The sequence below is a fragment of the Elgaria multicarinata genome, chromosome 2 (assembly GCF_023053635.1).
Source record: "Elgaria multicarinata webbii isolate HBS135686 ecotype San Diego chromosome 2, rElgMul1.1.pri, whole genome shotgun sequence".
Classification (NCBI taxonomy): Eukaryota; Metazoa; Chordata; class Lepidosauria; order Squamata; family Anguidae; genus Elgaria; species Elgaria multicarinata.
In genome coordinates this window covers 42,422,227-42,441,348 of record NC_086172.1, presented here as the reverse complement: position 1 = coordinate 42,441,348, position 19,122 = coordinate 42,422,227, and the positions used below count along the sequence as shown (strand labels likewise).

The window sequence follows — 19,122 nt, the reverse complement described above, 5'->3', positions numbered from 1 at the left end:
TGCACCATCAAAAGCCTGTATGCTGTCAAGTACCTTTTTGTCAAAAAGGGGGTGGCGACTATAACTCCATGGAAATTTTCAGGAGCGGAACAACACATCATACACAGCATCCCCTGGCAAGGATGCACACAAGGCAAAATGACAAGCCGGTGCAGCTGCCACCACCTGACAGAGATGGCATTTGGCACTTCAGAGAAGCTGCAGAGTGCATTGACAGGGAAGGGCTGCATGTGCAATCAGTTGCTAGGTAGACAATGGAAACTGCTGGTTGGAGCTCTGTCAGCTGGAGGAGAGCAGTAGGAGTGGTTTTGACTGCTCTTGCTTAGTGACCCTGTAGATAACCAAAATAATCTGCTGTGACTGCCACACAACATAACCCATGATGGGTTAAAAAATCCAATCTGCAGTGGGTTATCAGTATGGGTTATTTTGGCCAAATAAGCCACCGTGGGTTCACGCACACATGATTACACATGATGTGTTAAGTCGTCATTGTTTTTCAACCCATCAGTTATTATTGCATTTATATCCCACCTTTTTTCCACTGCAAGAAACCCAAGGCGGTGCACATAATCTTCCTCCTCCTCTCCATTTTATCCTCACAACAACCCTGTGAGGTGGGTTGGGCTGAGAGGCTGTGACTGGCCCAAAGTCACCCAGACGGTTTCCATGGCCAAGTGGGGACTAGAACCTGGACCTCCCGACTCCCAGTCCAACACTCGCCACTACACCACACTGGCTCTTTTAACAGGACATCCATGACTTCTGAATATTGAAAGAATATTCAATTTGCCTAGTCTAAATGAGTTTAGAAGAGTTTTGGAGGACCCAATGTCTAAAATCTACATTTCTGTCCAGATTGCAGGTACTAGCTTTATTAAAGTTGGAGCTAAATCAGAGCACCAATCGTAAGATCCTTGTTATTTCTGCATCCTTACCTTCATTATCTGAAGGAGTACCATTTTCTCTATGTTACCGACTGAGCCTTTCCAGGGAGAGACTGTTGCAAATGCTCCCACCTTTTGAAGTACAGCAAGTAGGCACAAGATCTAGGGCTTTCTTAGTCATAGTGCTCCATGGAACTCTAGCCAGGAAGGATTAGCTAGACAACACTTTTCTACTTCCACAAAAGCATTCGCCTGAACAGAATGTTCTCTTTATAGTTAAGCTTTTTTTAAAAAAAAAAAAAAAAGTGAGAGAATTCTAGAATAAGCCAATTAATATTTATTTTTTTGGTGAAGAATGGGGTCTAGTAAATCCCACCAGAATTTCAAAACAGTTTTCCATACTGCAAGTTGATATAAGCTCTATCATAAAACTACAGCATCTGAGCTGAATTGAGGAATAAGCTCTCTTGTTAGCAGCAATCTTTCCTTGTAGCCAAAAGCTGAGCTATTTTTTAAAGTGCCTTTTGAAACTCCCAGTAACTGAATATGCTGCAAGATCCAGAGAGTCCCATATGCAAGTAGTTATCTGATTTTTAGAAATTAAGCATTTATTTTGGTTTCTCCCTAAGCAATATAACAGGATATTGGTCTGAACTGCCAATAGTACAATTAGCCCACATATCTACTCAAGTAGCAGCTGGATAGGAAGCATTATTCATTTAAAAATTACTCCTCAGATCTCTATTAACTTAAACCTAATGGCTTGGACCTATAAAGTGCCCTTATGCTAGTGGAAAGCCTCTTCCAATCATGAATGAGCCATTTCTGACATAGCAGAAGAACAGGGTGTGAAAAGTGACTCCAAAACTAGAGAAGTTCTTCCATTTGTATCAGTTCTCTTTCCCAAGGCTCTTGAGAGTCCACTAGCTTACATGCTACTTCAGCTTGTACCTTCCTATTTAATATTTTTCACACTGTAATGCAACCTTCAATACAACATAGCATTGCGCAAAAAGAAGTCACACAATTCACTTGACAATGCTAATACATTTCTTTCTATTCATGATTCTTTGAATCCAAGAAAATAATACTATCACAACATGAACAATTTAAACCTTTTTATTTTGGAAATGCTCAATATGTCCATTTCTATTTCGTCTTTACAATTGGCAGTTTTCGATAGAAAATCATTTTCATTTTATTAGAAAAGAGTATGCCACTAATTCATATACTTCCTCCACATAACTGGCATACTAAAAATACTAAAGTTCAAGTTCCTCTTTTTTGAATGAAGTTTATTCCATTTTTAAAAGTGTCATCCTAATGTAGTGTACTTTTTTCCCTACAAAATTGTGCTGTTGCCCATCAGCAGATGGCAATTGCGTTTTATACTATTCTGGAAAACAAACTACTCATGAAAAGGAAGACATTTTGTAATCTATAGTGCATTATATACAATGCACAAACCCAGTGCTTTGTTAATGCTTTTTCAGAAAATTTCCATTCAGGAATTATTTTAAGTCTGGAAGACCAATAGCATGTAAAAGTTAGCAAAAATATAATTTTGGTCCTCAAATATCTTGCGTAGGAAAGTGTAATGCATGTACTACCATCTGAACTTATTCATCACATGAACTATAAAACTGTATTGCATACAAAAGTGTATAAAATTGATTGATAAACTTTGAAATCCTGCTTCAACATACTCAACCACTTAGAAACGTAGGTGTTATCTTATTTTAGAAAATAAGAAAGTAAGATACAAGTACAAGTCATGAATTATATTACTACAATACGTTTTGAATTTAAAATGAACTCTGGAAAATACAGGATTTTAAACACTTCATTACATTTGATTAAATTAATTTTCTATTACTTTTTAAAACTTAATTTTTCTCTATACAACACTAGTGGCAACAAACTATCTCCAACAGAACATAATGACCTGATATTGTTTCTATACCAGAAACCACCCAACATTATACTGTAATTTGTGTCACACCCTATTTTTCAAAAACTGTATATACCACTTTCCATAGACACTTCAGGGAGTTAGAACAGCCAGACACTTATATACACATTACTTATGACAGTTAATTTACTTTCCATTAGTACAAGTTAATGAGCTAGATATAAAAGACTGAAAATATTTCATTTAAATGAATCATATAAATGGGGAAGGATTATGGAAATTGGAGGTAAAAAAAAGCCTATGTTGTAAAACTATCATTTCCCCCCTCTGAAATTTTACAATAATATACAATTCTTACACTTCTTCAAGCTGAAGTAAAGTCTGATAAGATAAAGATAATTAAGCATTACACTGGTATAGCTGCACTTTAGCCCTTGAGACTACACCAGAGTAAGGAGTTGAATATGGCATCAAATCATTTTAGCAGCTTGATTCTACAGTGGCCACCACTCTGCCAGCTCTTCGAACTTCTCTCTCTTTCTTTTGAAATTTTTCTTTCTGTTTCTCCAGTTTTTCTTGTGCTTTTTTAATATCTTTTATTTTCTTCTTTATTGTTGATCGGTCATTTTGACTGGATACTCCCAGGGTCTTTCAAATAAAAAGTATATTTTATTAAATTCTAGAAAAGGAGCTGTATTTGCAGCAAAAACAATCGCCATTTAATGTGGCATGAACTTTCACAGATAAGAGTTTTAAGAATATTTAAGCTATATGACCACCTACAATCAGAAATTAGCACAACAAAACCAACTTATAAACTGAATCTCACTTTACAAACTATAAAATTAAGCACACATATAGAAGGAATAGATGTATTTAAACATGCTCAAGAGATGGTTAGAAGAAAAAGGATAGCTTTTAAAACATGTGAACACTAATAGAAGCTTCACAAGCAGTACAAGTGCTTGTGAATATTATTCAGAGTTAACTTAATTTCTAAATACATTGTGTCATGACTGCCAGCACCAATCACGTTGTGCTAGTATGAACAAATTGCTAGTGCAACGGGAAGCTAGAGTTTCACAGCGCAACTCTGGAAATTAGCCCAAACTAGTACTTCTGGAACAGGACAAGTCAGCAAAACTCCTCTTCCATGAGCTCCACTGACCTGTCCCACACAGGAAGCACTAATCTGATCTAGTTTCCAGGGTTGCCCTAGGAAACTTTAGCTTCCCATTCCACTAGCAATTGTTCCTGCTAATGCAAGGTTAAAATTAACTTCAAAGGATTGTTCACACATTTTCCTTATGTTTATATTTTAAAATGTAAGAAAATTTGTTACCCTCACTTTCTGATCCCTACACATCACTCAATGAGTCTTATTTCAATTAAAATTACAATATGCATGAACAATCAGGACCTCTCCTCATCCGTAGTGTAAACTTAACTGCATGGATAAATCTGCAACAATTACTGGGACTGTAGGAGCTGAAGAAAATGCTTCACTAGTCATGGGAATTGCAGTCAGACATATCCATATACAGACTAGTTCATATTAAAATTTACCCAATCAATCATGACACAATGGGTGTTCACATATCAGAGATCTGATTGCATTAATTGTGCTTAAGTCACTGTTAGAAGTCACTAGGACAAGTTGGTTGTAACTGAGTTAAATTACATTAATTTCAATGGGTTGGATTCAGACTTAGTCATACTTTGAATAGACACATTGAAATCTATGGAATTTAAGTTAGTCATGATTAACATGTTTTGTTGATTCCAATGGGTCTACTCTAAGTTAAACTATGCTTGGATTCAACCTAATGGGGTGCAATTAAAATTCCTTGGATTGGGTCTAATCTCTTCAAAAACTTATTGTAGCATCCTACATTTAGAATCTAAAGAACCAAGTGACCTGTTCTACATATTCAAATGGGGTTTTGGATTTGGATTTCTCAATAGTACCAAACCTCTCTACCCACAAAGTGATGTATCAGAGGGAAATTTCCATTTATATTGTGGCAGAGGTTTGCTATTCAAAGGGAACAAATCAGAACTCAGTCTAGGCACATGCAAGCCCTTGAGTTTACCTAAAGTAGCGTGACAGAGTGTCACAAGATTATTTCAAGGATAAAAAGTGAACCTCACGTACACCACCCTAAGATCCTTAGAGGACGAACGGTTTATAAATTCAACTGCTAAATAAGAATACATGTGCTACTACAGCATATGAAGAGCTAGTAATAAGTTGAGTTGTTAGCAGAGTGTAATATAGTTTTTAATCAGCAGATGGCAACATCTGATAAGAATAGAAAGCCCTTTGGCTATTCTTGAAGAGGCTAATATTCCAGTTTCGAAGCTTACTGTGTCAACGTAAGATCAATTTAAAATTCTAATTCTTGTTCAAATCAAACAAACCCTTTAAAGTGAATCTGTTTTACGTTTACAAAAAGTGTAGGCTGTAACCCTATATCCACTTATCTGGGAGTAAAGCCTCATTGACTCAGTGGGACTTCCAAGTAGACATGCATAGGATTGTAAATGCTCAGCAGAAATGTCAACTCCCAAAGTTATCTTACAACATAATCCTGAGCAAGTAGCTTCCTGAGAAGTCCCACTAGGATTTATTCCCTTCTAAGCATACAGGATTACAACCTTAAAGAACATGCAAAGCAAGCTTCATCACTTGGACCTTTACAACTTTCAGATGAACAGTGCACCCTTTTGTCCTCAAACAAGAGCAGGTAGAATGTCAGACCAAACTAGAACTCCAAGATAAAAAAAGTTTTAGAAGAAAACAAAAAACCACCTAATGGTTTAAAAAGAGTCTTTTACCTAGAAACAAAATCAAAACAAACTCAAAATTAATATTAAAAAGTAGAGATATTAGGAACAATAGTCCAGTTTTACCATGAAGATGGGTTTTAACGCATTTTTTGTTCAGCCCAATCTTCACAAATAGGTTAAAAGAATGAAGAATTTCAGGGACAGAGATACAGATTAATTTTTTTTAAAAAAAACCCAGCAATGAAACAGGATCCCTATTGAACTTTAATTATTTCCCCATTTTAAAACTTTCAAGACTTTTTTTTAAATAAAGTGGTTTAGTAACAGGATATTCTGTTTTAGGTCTGGGGGTTGAGTCGCTTCTTGAACAAGATATAACAGTGTATCTGAACCAGAGTGATTCACTAGTAGCTTTTTGTAACTTGGGCAGACCCAAATTTTCCACACTAAAAATTGTTTTCCAGGATTCGGGAGAGTGGTGAGGGGAGTAAGTAAACAGGATTGATTTACTTTGCCTATGCTGTCCACCCTAATTTATACTACCAATCATAACCAAAGAGTGTAGATCCACACTGGGACACAAACTTACCTTCAACTTATCACTGTCAAGCAGCATTAACTGTTGTCCATCTATATTCTTGCTTGTGAATTCTGCGATGTACTGCTCCATGTTCATTCCCATTAGCCAATGGCATACCTGCTGTGTTGTCCATTCAGAAATTGGCCTACTAAGCCACTGGTTTTGTTTCCCTGTATTTGACGGCTCATCATCTAAAGTCTGACCAAGCAAAACAAGTTTTAGAGTAATTAAATTGACTGATTTTATTAATAAAATAACCATAATTTCTGATATGTAAAATCTTCAGACTTTCACAAAGACAACTTGTTATGTGTTTTTTTAAATGTATGTCAATGTCAAAACAAATCTAAGTAACTAATCTTTTGAAAGTGGAGCTTGTGTCCCATCCCCACATTTTAATTCAGCATGTTTTGAAAGGCGCAACATTTTACTACAATTTAAGAATTAAATCATAAAATGCCAGAACATTTGTCCATGACAAGGAATTAAAATCATCCTGATTGAAGTAGGCCTTTGGTGTGTAAGCAGCTCTGTTGGGTTGGATGCTGTTTTTATTGTTATTGCTGTTTTGATTGTGTTTTAATGAATTGTTTTATTATTTAATAAAGTTTTGTTTACAACTGTAAATAATTGACCTTGAGTGCCATTTCTTTTAGTAGAAAAGTGGGATACAAATCAAACTGAATCAATCAATAAATCCTAAACACCTTCACAAAAAAGTGGATTCTGTCAAGTGGATGATCCCAGTGTTAACATCCAAAAGATTTTGTTGAACTATAGTATTTAAGGCACTATTTGACAACTTACAGCTATCATCAAACTCATTCATTGTATGATCAAACTGACCAAATGTCAGAAAAATAGCTTTAAAATGACTGTAATGGATCTTTCAACTTTTGGTCTTCTAGATGCAGGGCTCTATATTTGAGTTATATACAAAAAAGTTCACTTCTAATATGGTTTTACCACAGATACATTGCAAAACATTCTTGAAGCTAGAAGTAACCTAATGCAAAGTAGATGGGAGAATTACTCAGGAAATCTGATTTCAGAGTGAACGCTACACTAGAAACAAGGGAACAAAACAGCCCTTGTATCTATTGATTTAGACAGATGCTGTCTGTTGCTGAACTCATCTGGGGGGATAGAGAGAGTCAGTGGTTTTTGTGTTTTTAAACAACTCAGCATTTAAGTTATGCAAATAATTCCACCTTGGTTTAGATGTGTAATCAACTGCTAAAGATGATGTATCTATTGATTTTTTACTTGAGTATCATGGCTTGTTTGCACTAGTCCCTCAAGACTCATTACAGGCATGTAGCTTAAGGGACCACTCCCCACCCCCCTCTCTCTTATGGCATTGTGATTTCCAAAGCTAGAAACAAAAATTGGTGTTTTGTTTGTCTAAAGCTAACAACATACAGTCTTTGTCTAAAGATTGTATTATTTCTTACTCAAGGTCATATACTGAAAACTTCATGGTTCATTCACTACGCCAAGATGGCAAGCCTTACAATACAGCAAGACTTGGTTATGTGTCTCTGACATGTGCTCAGAACATCATAACTGCAGCTGCCATATGAGCTATAATAAAACCAATTCCGTTTCATAAATTTCACCTATACCAAGTTACACCTCCATCTTCTTTACAAGTTAAAAGGCTTGTTTCTACCTGTAACAGGTTCGACAGAAAGTGGTTTTAGTTTAACTTTTCCTATTGGACTTCAATCCTATTTCCTAGATAGCAGCCGTGGCTTGGAAACATGTTTAAGACCACTATTCTGGTCTATGTGCTCTTTTTGACCAAAACATGTTTTTACCTTGCATTCAGCATGTGGTAGGCAGTTTGAAAGTCTTTGAATTTAAATCAAGCTAAACTATACATGAGCGTGGGAGAAAATTGTGCATAAAACCACTGGTTTCATCCTTCTACTGCAAGTGCTGAAGAGGAAAGATTCTTTTCAGTTAAATTTGATAAACTAAAAAGTGAGTCCTTCTTGAGTATGAACATGGTTCAAATAACATCCCCATTGGCTCTTCAGCACTTACTACTTTCAGGGCAATCTAAAAGTACAGGGAACCACTGGTTATATGAATGTAAAAGCAAAATAAGTTTCAGTGATGTAAGATAAAAACAAGAATACAGAATACCTCTTCCCTAATCAGTTTCAAAAGACAAGACTTGATTTTTGTTGCAGTACTGAAATATTCAAAATAAGTATCTAATATTTACTCAGACATCAAACTACTGCAGATTATTCTAAGCGCTCTAACTCATCCTTCCTCCCAAGATTAAAATTCTATTCCTAAGGACAAAGCAAAAACCAATTCCTGACATTCAGTGTCAGTTCTAATGTTTTCAGGGTCCTTTGGCAAAACATCCTCAATGGGCTCCTTTCCTCAATTAGTGTAGTTTCTCACCACCATTGTCACCACCTGTTATTGCTCCTCAGCATCTTTGTCATCATTGCTGCCACTTGCTTAATTAACAGGCAGAAAGCTAGTGAGTAAGGTGTGCAGGTGGTGAGAAGGAGGGCAGCAGCATCTACCTCTCCTCCTCCTCCTCCACAGCACCACCACTGTTGTCTGCCTCTACCTGTCCTATACCTCTGTCACTTATGTGCACACCATTTTTCGCAGAGAGACATCTTTGCTCCGTCTTCTCCATCTCTGGGGATCGGTTCCTTGTCCGGAGTGGTGTAGCCTCGGCTATCGACAGACCCACCCCACCCTGGTCCACCGACATGGGCTTCCAGGCGATAATAAGGGAGTCTTTTGCCCTCTACTGGCCAGGCACTCTTAAAGAAGAAGTAGTCAATTTCATGTCAAAATTACTGCTTATTACCACAGAAGGCAGCAGCATTGACTGCTCCTCCTTCTTAGCACCACCACTGTTGCCTAGGCCACAGCAAAAGCCAGGTGAATAAGCAGGCTGCAATGGTGAAGGAAAGAGCAACTCTAGTAAGCTCTTGTCAGTGGGTCCCTGCTGGGGTTTGGTGCCCAATCATGCCTACCCCTAAAGCCAACCCCACTGATATTCCATTTATTATCAAGAGAGAAAATAAAGAGTGAACAGTCTTGTTGTTTTGAAAATGCAAAATCCTGAAGACAGTTGGAAGAGAGACACAAAGCATGGAACCAGTCTAAACTCTGAAGAACAGAGCAGCTTTAAAGAGGGTCACACAGTGCACAGATACAGAAGTCATCCAAGCAAAAATTTTGCCATAAGAGAGGATGCTAGAGTAGATGCTAGAGACTAATTCTACATGAGGAGCTGTGAGTCTCATCAATAAAGGCTGACTTCAGCTTGCACCACAAAAGCCTCCTCTCTAAATTCTGAAAAGTGTAGGAAGATCCAATGTAGGCAATAAAAAAAAAGGTTTGGATTCAAGAAAGATCTAGTACAATTTCAACAGTAACAGAGTACAGAGCAAGAATTACACACTATAGTCAAAAAGACCGAAGAAGCACCACAGTTTAGAAATGAGTAATACAGTCTCTGTCTCTGTTACAACCGTTATCATATACCGTTCACGCAAGTCATATCAGCAGCATGCTACTACAAAGTACACTGCACAAGCTGGTAGCAATATCCATCAATAAGCAGTTTTCCTGAGCATTAGGAATGTAATTAAAACTTAGTTGATTTACAGAAACTGTTTTTTCTACAGTAATGTCATCATCACTTTCTTCAAAGGACAAGTTTTCTAAATCTATACTTCTATACGTCTGATAAAGTGAAATAAACAGCGAAGTATTTAAAGACTGATTTTCTAAACAACATTAGCAGATGAAATCACCCTAAAATACAGACTGCTGCCATATCATCTAAATATTTAACTGTCATTAAATAATCAATTATCTCTACACCTAGAAACATTAACACATTAAGGGTTGTGTCCCCTCCCCAAATCCTCTCTGCAGGGTTGGGGTACCCAAGGAGCTGCAGCAGGGAAGAAGGAGATAGGGAAATCCGCTCACACAACATTGGATTTAAACCTAAATATGCAGAAATTTAATTGCGCTCTGATGAAAAGAGCTGCAATTTAAAATTTAAAGCTTGTTTTATTTAATTTATAAAATCAACATTACAAAAAAAAACACACAATAGGACTAGTGAGGATAGTCAAACATTACATACAATATATAGAACTAAAAGTTGGTCAGGGACAAATAATGCCTTAAAATTGTGATCCTTTCCGAAGTATGTATTTCAGTATTAGGCTATAAAAATATTTACCGTGCAATGATGATAACCTACCGTTTTCATTTTAAGCAAACTCAAATGCCATAATGTGGTCTGAATGGCAACATCAACAATACACACAGACACACTGAAACTCACCTCATTTGAAGAGAAGGTTAAAGTGTGTGAACGCCCTGAAAGATTTGGCTCTGTCACTAACCCTGACAGATCACAACTTGACTTGCTACGGTATGAATCATCTATGACAATTCTACTCTGCAAACAAGTGAAAATAATGTTTTGTTAAATTACCCCTTGGAATTAGATCACAAGGAGACACAGAACCATTTTTTATAAAATTAAAAGTACCTAATTATTTAGCAGCATTTGAACTAATTATGCTCATTTATATACTATTCTCTCAAAACTTACAATGTATAAGTATTGGGTGCTTTCCAGTTGGTCTGTAGGAACCCACTTTCATAACGTTATGCTAAGTAAATTATCTTCAGTCAGTGGAGAAATTATTTCTTTAAAACTTGAATGCATCTTAGATATGATCTTTAAATTCAAATTGAAATCCCAGATTCCACCAGCAGCATTGGTTTTGGGGCACCTTCCAATTACACAAAGGGGAAGGTGATTCTGCTCTTTCCCCCTTTTGATCATGCTTTCCAGCCTAGAGGAGGGACCCGATTCCATCAGTGCGTTAGTGCTACTGACACTTAACAAGCATAAACCAAGGATGAACAACTCTGACCCAGCACAGTGACACAGATCTTTCCTCTAAGCATGCACCTTATTGTAAATAAAAACCGCAGTGGCAGGGAAGGAATGTGACTCCCGAACCTACCAGGAGTCACACACCCTGCCACTACCACAGTTTTCATTTAAAATAAGGTGCTTTTTCTCTATGCACCTTGTTTAAAGGAAAATAACCCTGTTGACACCACCACACATTTTTTGTTGTACTAGCAAGTGTTACTGACATTGCGCAAGCATTGGTTTAGGCTAGCATATTGTCAATACTGTTAGCTCACAGGCATCATTGGATTCTTCTTTAGAAGAGGACTGGAATCAAGGACTGCATCGTTGGGTTGCAGGTGTAGTAACAACAGGCCCACCTGGTGCTGAAACTGTCACTTTTTCAGCACCAGGTAAAGACCACTCGCTATTCCTGGGCATATAATGGTGAAGCAGTTATGTCTGCTGTTTTAGAACAGGCCTATTAGGGAAAACATTGATGTTTAAATTGTTTTTAGCTGTTTACATTGTTTTAATTTTTCTATGTTAAAAATTTTAGACTATTTTTTATGATGTTGTATTTCGAATTTTCATGAATTATTGTAAACTGTCCAGAGAGCTTCAGCTACTGGGCAGTATAGAAATGAAAACAACAACAACAACAACAACCACAACAGCCCATTGTGGCTTCATGTTATGAGAACATTTCATTTTGCTATTCTTCTTGCAGAACCTCCCCCATTCAGCACAGGCTTCCCTGATCTGCAATCTTCACAGCAGCTTTTTACAGCTAATAGGCTGTGACTCGGTTCACGTCTCACGGTAAGTCAACATGGGTTAATTAACCTGTGGAGCTCTGAGATGCATACCAGCCACATTTTGAATATATAAGCTATTCAAAATGATGGGGTGTGCTGCGGCTTGTATCGTGTGAACCCAGACATCATGGGTTGTTTGAGGGTTAAACAACCTATGGGTTGATCTAAGGTTATCTGAAGATGGTTTAACCCTCAAATAACCTGGATTTGCAAGACACAAGCTGTGACCCTGCCACAACTTAAATATTTAAAATGGTGGATGGTGTGCATCTTGGAGCCCTGCAGTTTAATTAACCCACAGTGGCTTATCATGATGTGTGAACTGGCCTTGTCCATTATGGGAGGGGATAATTAGCTAGCCAAATACCACAGGCTGAGGACAGGGCACAAATATCAGGATCAACAGCACCTGTTTGTATCCTGCCAGGTCTCCAAGTTACTCAAGGTAGTTTTGTTCTATTTTATCCTCATTTTAGGCTGAGAAGAGTTTTCTGGCCTAAAGTCAGCTTATGAATTTTTGCTGGTCCTAGTCCAAGTCCATGATCCTTCTTTTCCACAGTAGCTGATGTTTATTTGTTCCTCACTCTAAAACTGTTTGTTTCCTCAGCCAGGAAAGGAGACAGCAGTGGCTGTACCTAGGGCCGTGATGCTGGTTAACTGACAAATCAGATGTTGTCCGCTATCTTGTTCTTTAAATTGTGGTCAAATATTTGAGATCAAACTTTACGTTGCAAGAATATTTAATTATGTATTACAAATATGCCAAGTGTATATGTCATCTCTATTTCTTATGCATTAACTTGATTACTTCATGCTGTGAAAAATGCTGCTGACATAATTCTATTCATTTTACAACTCCTACTACTGAATTTCATTTTTTAAATTCCCCTGATCTTTAACTCTCTCATTTGGCAATTGTCCCCAGTAGTACTGTAGTATTGTCATTCAACTAGGAAAAAAGTTACAAGCAAACTGTTAGAGGACAACATCTACTAGAAGAGTAGATGAAAAAATAATACATTAAGTTGGGTATTAAAAACAGACTCTATTATAGTATCATGTTACAAGCACAAGACAATGTACAAGAGATCTTTCAGGGTTCTCTGTCCATGCACAATGAATCCAAATATCTTTACGTTGAATTTCTTGATGACATGGAGGAAGAAGTAAGGAATGTGAAAAGGTGTGTATTTTGGTATTAAGACACTTAAAATTTAGATCAAAAAGGTGGCATTTGACAAACGTTCAGAGTGCTTGCACTTGCATTAGAAAATATGCTCCAAGGATTGTGCAATATAGACATAAATTAACCAAAAAATCTAGCACGGGGTAGGCAACGTGGTGTCCATGAGCACCAATGAACCTGCCAAGGTGCCCAACCCCTCCCACTTCAAACAATTTTTTAAACATATTTTTACCAGTCATTGGGATCACAGTGAAATAGTTTTCTGTATGTTCTAAAAACTGTGGGTTCAAAGAAGAGTTTTAGTGTATTGAGGCTTATATCTACCCCTGCCTTGTATCAGTCTTTAGGGCAGGTTACTTGGCCTTTGCCATACCTCCCATGAAAGTCATTCTGTGGAGGTACTCAGGTCATTTTCTCAAATTGCCAAAAGTGCCCATGGCCCAAAAAGGTTGCCTACCTCAACCCAGCATAATAAGATTCATATATTCCTTTATCTCACTGTCCCAGTGAAATAATAAATGAAAAACAAACAATGTATTAAGCTGATCAGTACAGAATAGCTTTTACCATGTGAAATTGCAGTTTGTACCACTGAAATAGATGGATCTATTTATCTATAAAATACATTTTAGTAAGAAACACTGAACCTTTGTCTAGAACATCTAAGTCAATATAATAATATCTTAGTAGAACGCGACTGATTATATGATTGTATCATAGACAAATTCACCAACCATGCTAAGAAGATAAAGCTCAGGACTATTGCTCAGTGTTACTTAGGGAACTGGTGACTGAAATGAAATTGTGTGTATGTGTGTTTCCACAAGTGGTAGTAGCTTTGTGCTAGCAAAATGACATCATTGGCATTATACTTGGACTTAATAAAATTTAAGGCATCTTTGTATTTAATATATTTAATGTTGTTAACTAATTATGCAACAGACTGTTCAAATTGCAAGTATGAACCAATTCTGACAGAAAAGCCAAGGGAATCTCCCTAACAACTTATATGGAAGAAAGACATGATAACTTTATATTAACTAAGGTAGAGAGAACAAGAAGCTTATTTGTGCCAGACTGGCTATATGCTCTACTGAATTCATATCAGCTGTATCAAACTCAGTGTTATAGTTTTGTTGTTTTGCAATAAGAGATAATATTTATGTATCCAGACTTAAAAGAATGAGCGACTCTCTTACAACAAAAAGATGCAAATTTAAGAACACCAAGGTGCTTTTTAACCCAAGTATATTTAAGTGGGTTTTTAAGCTGCAATGTGCTTGTGACTGCTGCAATATCAACCCCTGACTGAGCTTGCCAGGACCAGAGATAAAGAATTTGAAATGTTTCCAACATAAAGAGTTACAGCTATAGAATGACAACTTTGGACGAAGACGTCACACATTGGATTAGACCCACATTAGCGCCTAGCAGAGCTTCAATGACGCTGGTGGGAAAGGGGTAGGGAAGTAACTGTGGTTCTTCCTTCCTTCCAGCGTCTTGTGCTTGCTGAAGAATTACTCTGGTTGGCTGGGGGACCAGAGTGGATTGATTTAAATCAAGAAGAAAAAGGTTGATTTAAATCAAGTTTCCCACTGAAACATTTGTATATAGTTTCTGAACAATGGTGCAAATCTGACCACTAAGCCATATTAATTTACAGTTACATAGAGTATTATATATACTGCTTCATGTTTACAAGCATGCTTTGCACCTCTTTGTCTCACTGTATATATTGTGCATGCTTTCCTTTTTAGCTATTTTTAAATATTCCCATTATAAAGTTTTATAAGCAGCACCCATGACAGTTTGAAGTTAAATCCTATGCATCTCTCCTCATAAACAGGTTCCATTAAGTTCAATGGGGCTTACTCCCAGCCTTAGTATGAAAATACAGGAAGATGCATATGGGATAATTCTGTCTCCTCTCTTTCTTTCCAGTGATGCTTCTTTCTACTTCACTTGATCTTGGCCCAGCTTTGTCTTCACAAAAAACAAAGTAGCAAACATAAATGAAATGCCGATAACCGATAGGTCAAAGCAAGGCTTGATAGTTACTGGGCTGAAAAAAGCTAACTTATTTTTTTTTTAAAATCCTTTTTTGGGGGGATTTAAAAACAAACAAACAAACCACTGATTTTTTTATCCACCCTGCTATGTCGTCTGTCTTAACTCCTCTGCCTTGCTTGGCCCAACTCCACTACCACATAAGCATAAAACAACTATCATATGAGACTTTAGTCAGAGAAACTCAAAGCATAGAACTTTCAAGGAACAATTGCTGGTAGGCTGGGCAGAGCGATTTTCATGAGATGAAAAACTGAAATTAATGTCTATGTTTTACTGGTAGGTAACTTAATTTTTTAAGAGACTCTAAGTGTGGGTTCAGAATGTTTATAATTGTAACTATGTTATTTTGTAAGTTACAGATAAATTAATTTTTATGACATTTATAAAAAACAACAGCAATGATTTGAATTTAAAAAAATCCAACTTAAATTTAGAAATCTGATTTTTTTAAATTCTCAATTTTTATTCAACCTGTGAAGGACCCTCTGGAGCAGCATAAGAGACAAACAACACAGGGGTCTGAAGGAAGAAAGGGGAATAAGTGAGGATCTCTTCTCTGCCTCCTTCTTCCTCCAGTGGGAAGCGCTGCTAAATCCTGGCGCCTGTATTCATTCATCAATCCAACTGAATTTGTTTTCATTGACTGACAGTGCTATCCTATACATGTCTACTCAGAAGTAAGCCATACAGAGTGCAATGACACTTCCGCGCAGTTAAATGAATACAGGATTGCAACCTGAGTCATTTTCCTACAGCTGTACTCACCCTGTCTTGCCAGCTAATAACTTATAAGAGACAACATGTTTCCTCAACATGTGAGGAAACTGTTTAACCGCTTGCATCTATAGACACAAGCAGGCATAAAAATCATTGGGCTTGTTCAGAAGACACTTTAAACTACGGCTTTTTGCCTTATTCACCATGGTTAAAGCTGTTGTTTAAGGTTTCTTCTGAACAGGGCCACTATGTAAGTTAATATCTTATATTGGTTAAACTTTGGTTGGCAAATACTGTGTAAGCCTCCAACTTATAAATACCTTTGCCATGGCCAAGACAGAGAACAATTAAAGATGGGATTGAAATTCACACACAAGATCAGGATAAACAATGAGACAAACTAAGGAATTTACAATCTTTGGAAAGATGGACAAACTAAATTTGTTTTGTCATTGTTAACACCATATAGAGAGGATCGGGCATACAACAGCATCAACAGCCACTGGGAGATGAGAACAAAGAAAATAAAAAACATTACAGCATTGTGCACCTGCCAACAGTCTCTTTATCTGTGTAAGTGTAGAGATGTTTGTTTTTACAAAAGGTAAATGCTAGAAACATTTAACTATATAACTTTCAACATGGGGACCTCCACTCTAATTTATTTTTGGTATAAAACAGAAGAAACCAAATATATCCTTCCTGACAGGTTTTAAGGACAATAAATATACTTAAGATGTTGTTTTATTAAGACTTTGGAAAAGCAATAATTTCAAATCTTACAAATGATATTGAATAACTGCATTGCTTTTAATAGGCTAGCTGTACCTTATCTGGGAAAGTTAAGAGAAAATAAGTTGGTATAAATAAAAAAAATACTTCTGAATGATACAGGGCCCTACTGGTATTACACAGCCTATTTACTAAGGTTAATACTGGTTGAAGTACAGCAATAGGGAACAAATGAGGCTAGATAGATGAAGTTTCTAAAATAGTTATTTCAAAGTTTGTCAACCCTTTACAATGAAAATCAGATAGCTGAATATAATTTTTTTGGTTATTTTTAGAAGTAAAAACAGAAACAAGAGGGCTAGCAAGTACTTTCAAGTTTCTACAATCCATATGCTGTTCTTTATACACTGACAGCCATCTAATAAGGTCTAATCAAAAAGGTTTACAGGCTGGGCATGTGAATTTAGTGATTTCTGCTGTACTTACAGTTAGTATTAATTGTTTTATGATGGTATTGTTTTATTTTTGGAAATGTTTTGAAAAGTGTAATAAACAACTCGAATCAATTTAATAGATCGTAGCTAAAAGTGTCTTTATTTTAAAGAACTGGGAATGGAAGATAGAAAAAGAAAATGCAAGTGAAATGTGATTACAATCAATTTTGTTTAAGTGGTGCTTGTAAAATGCTATGGCTTGGATCCAAACCTTGCCTTCTGAAAACAGAAGAGCTCCTTCCATCTACAGAAGGCTTTTGGTCCAGTAAAGCATTTCCACTGGAGGAACAGAGAATGTGATTTTCACTGTTTCCCTCCTTTCCATATACTCCTTCTGCCCCCACCACCCTCACTCAAATCTGCTCTGGAGGGTTAGTGGATCCTCTAGAATAGCATGGGAGGTGGCATTGGGGAAGGGGGGAATTGGCAAAGATCACCTCCACCCTTCCCACTACCTGGCATGTCATGAACTGAACTCCACTCAAGGAGTGCTTCCGCTGGTGGAAGCATGCTCTGGATCCTACCCTATATATTTTCTGAACGTAGATGTCTTGATTCTAGCAAAAGAATATTTTTTGCACTTTTATCCTGATAACACATCATATGGAAAATTTATGCATTAGGATAGGTACTTGGCACTCTCATATTAATCTTACTAGAATATTTCATAATACTGTAAAGTACTGGATATCTGCTCAAATAGTCCTGTGTAATAAATCTGCCTTCATAGCTAGTATGTGAAACAAGAAGAATAAAACCCAAACAATATTCAACTCTTGATCAATAGTAACAAAACTGAGTATACAAATAAGCTATAGTTACCTTGCTTCTGTTCTTTTCCTGACTCTGTTCAATGACAACATCATGGCCACCCTGGGAAAAGCTCAGGGTGCTACTAGAACTGTGTTCTTTATGGCTGTCTCCAAACCAAGAAAAAGGCATGCAAGTGGGAATAGGAGAATCTGAATCTGATGCAGATAAATTGTTGACGGAGTCTTCCAGTAATTCCCGGGAGCCCCTGGAATAATATAACTTTCATAAATGATCTGCAAAAATCTGTTTCATACTATGTTAAATGCATTTAACTTAAGATTTATATAATTCAGTCTATTTGACAGCACACAGTTTAAAACATTTAATATTCTTCAAATTGAGAGCCCTATATTACTATGTTTAAAAATATTTCAAAAGTAGCTTTTTAACTGTTATCTTTTGCAAACTGGACAATAACTCGTCACCAGCTCTGAAAACCTTTAAAAGTAAATCTGATTGGCTCTGAACATTTCAGCATTCCAGAAGTATAAAACTACTGTTCCTCAACAATGCATGCGATACAAAACTGATCATGACAGAACTTCATTTAGTTTGCAATCCTATGCATGTTTAGACAGGAAAAAGTCCTACAGCTTTTACCATTCTCCAGCCAGCCATGCTGGCTGGAAAATGTCCTACAACTCCCAGAATTTCTCTGTCTAAATACACATAGGATTACACCCTTAATGTCCTAGTTCCAAATCAATGTCTCGACTTGGAATGCATAATTAAGAATACAATCTGTGTCTATAAATACCGGCTGTCAAGAGAGCCCCTTGTATTTTCTTTTTCTTGCTTCTTGCCTTTGCCGCCAGATTTTCTTAGGCCCCTGAAATTAAAGAAAATAGCTAGTTTAAATGTTTATTAAAACCAAGTCAAGTCTGTCCTAAGACTTTTATGTCATACTGCAAAACAATACAGCAGTTGTCACACAACTGTCAATTATAAACCTAAATATGTTTCACGTTTCGAAATATTTCACAGTGGAACACAGTATAGTAAATGTTCTGTTTCACTTCATTCTGAGAAGATAGTTACTGAAGAAAGCAGGTGATTCATCATTATATAAACTATTAAATACAGCTTGTATTCCGCAACAATAGCGTATCACTAGATACAAGCTGTCTCCCCCAATTCAAGCATTGCCTAAACACCCACAGCTCGACATTCCAGCCCACCTATGCCTTGCCTTG

The 19,122-nt window shown here is 36.8% G+C and overlaps 1 protein-coding gene across 3 annotated transcripts in view; it reads right to left on the bottom strand.

Annotated features, from left to right (window-relative positions):
• Positions 1-2,636: 2,636 nt before the first annotated feature.
• LOC134392238 (neurabin-1-like) overlaps positions 2,637-19,122 on the bottom strand; it is a 48,452-nt gene continuing 31,966 nt past the window's right edge. For 2 of the 3 annotated variants that reach the window (XM_063116387.1, XM_063116388.1), the window contains exons 15-18: positions 18,687-18,758; positions 17,939-18,134; positions 6,179-6,367; positions 2,637-3,447 (exon numbers count right to left, since the gene is read on the bottom strand). In XM_063116387.1, coding sequence (XP_062972457.1) covers positions 3,280-3,447; positions 6,179-6,367; positions 17,939-18,134; positions 18,687-18,758 — 625 coding nt within the window. In that variant the 3' untranslated portion in view covers positions 2,637-3,279. Of the gene's footprint in view, positions 3,448-6,178; positions 6,368-10,514; positions 10,632-17,938; positions 18,135-18,686; positions 18,759-19,122 lie in introns of all 3 variants that reach the window. The other variant, XM_063116386.1, reaches the window with a different exon arrangement.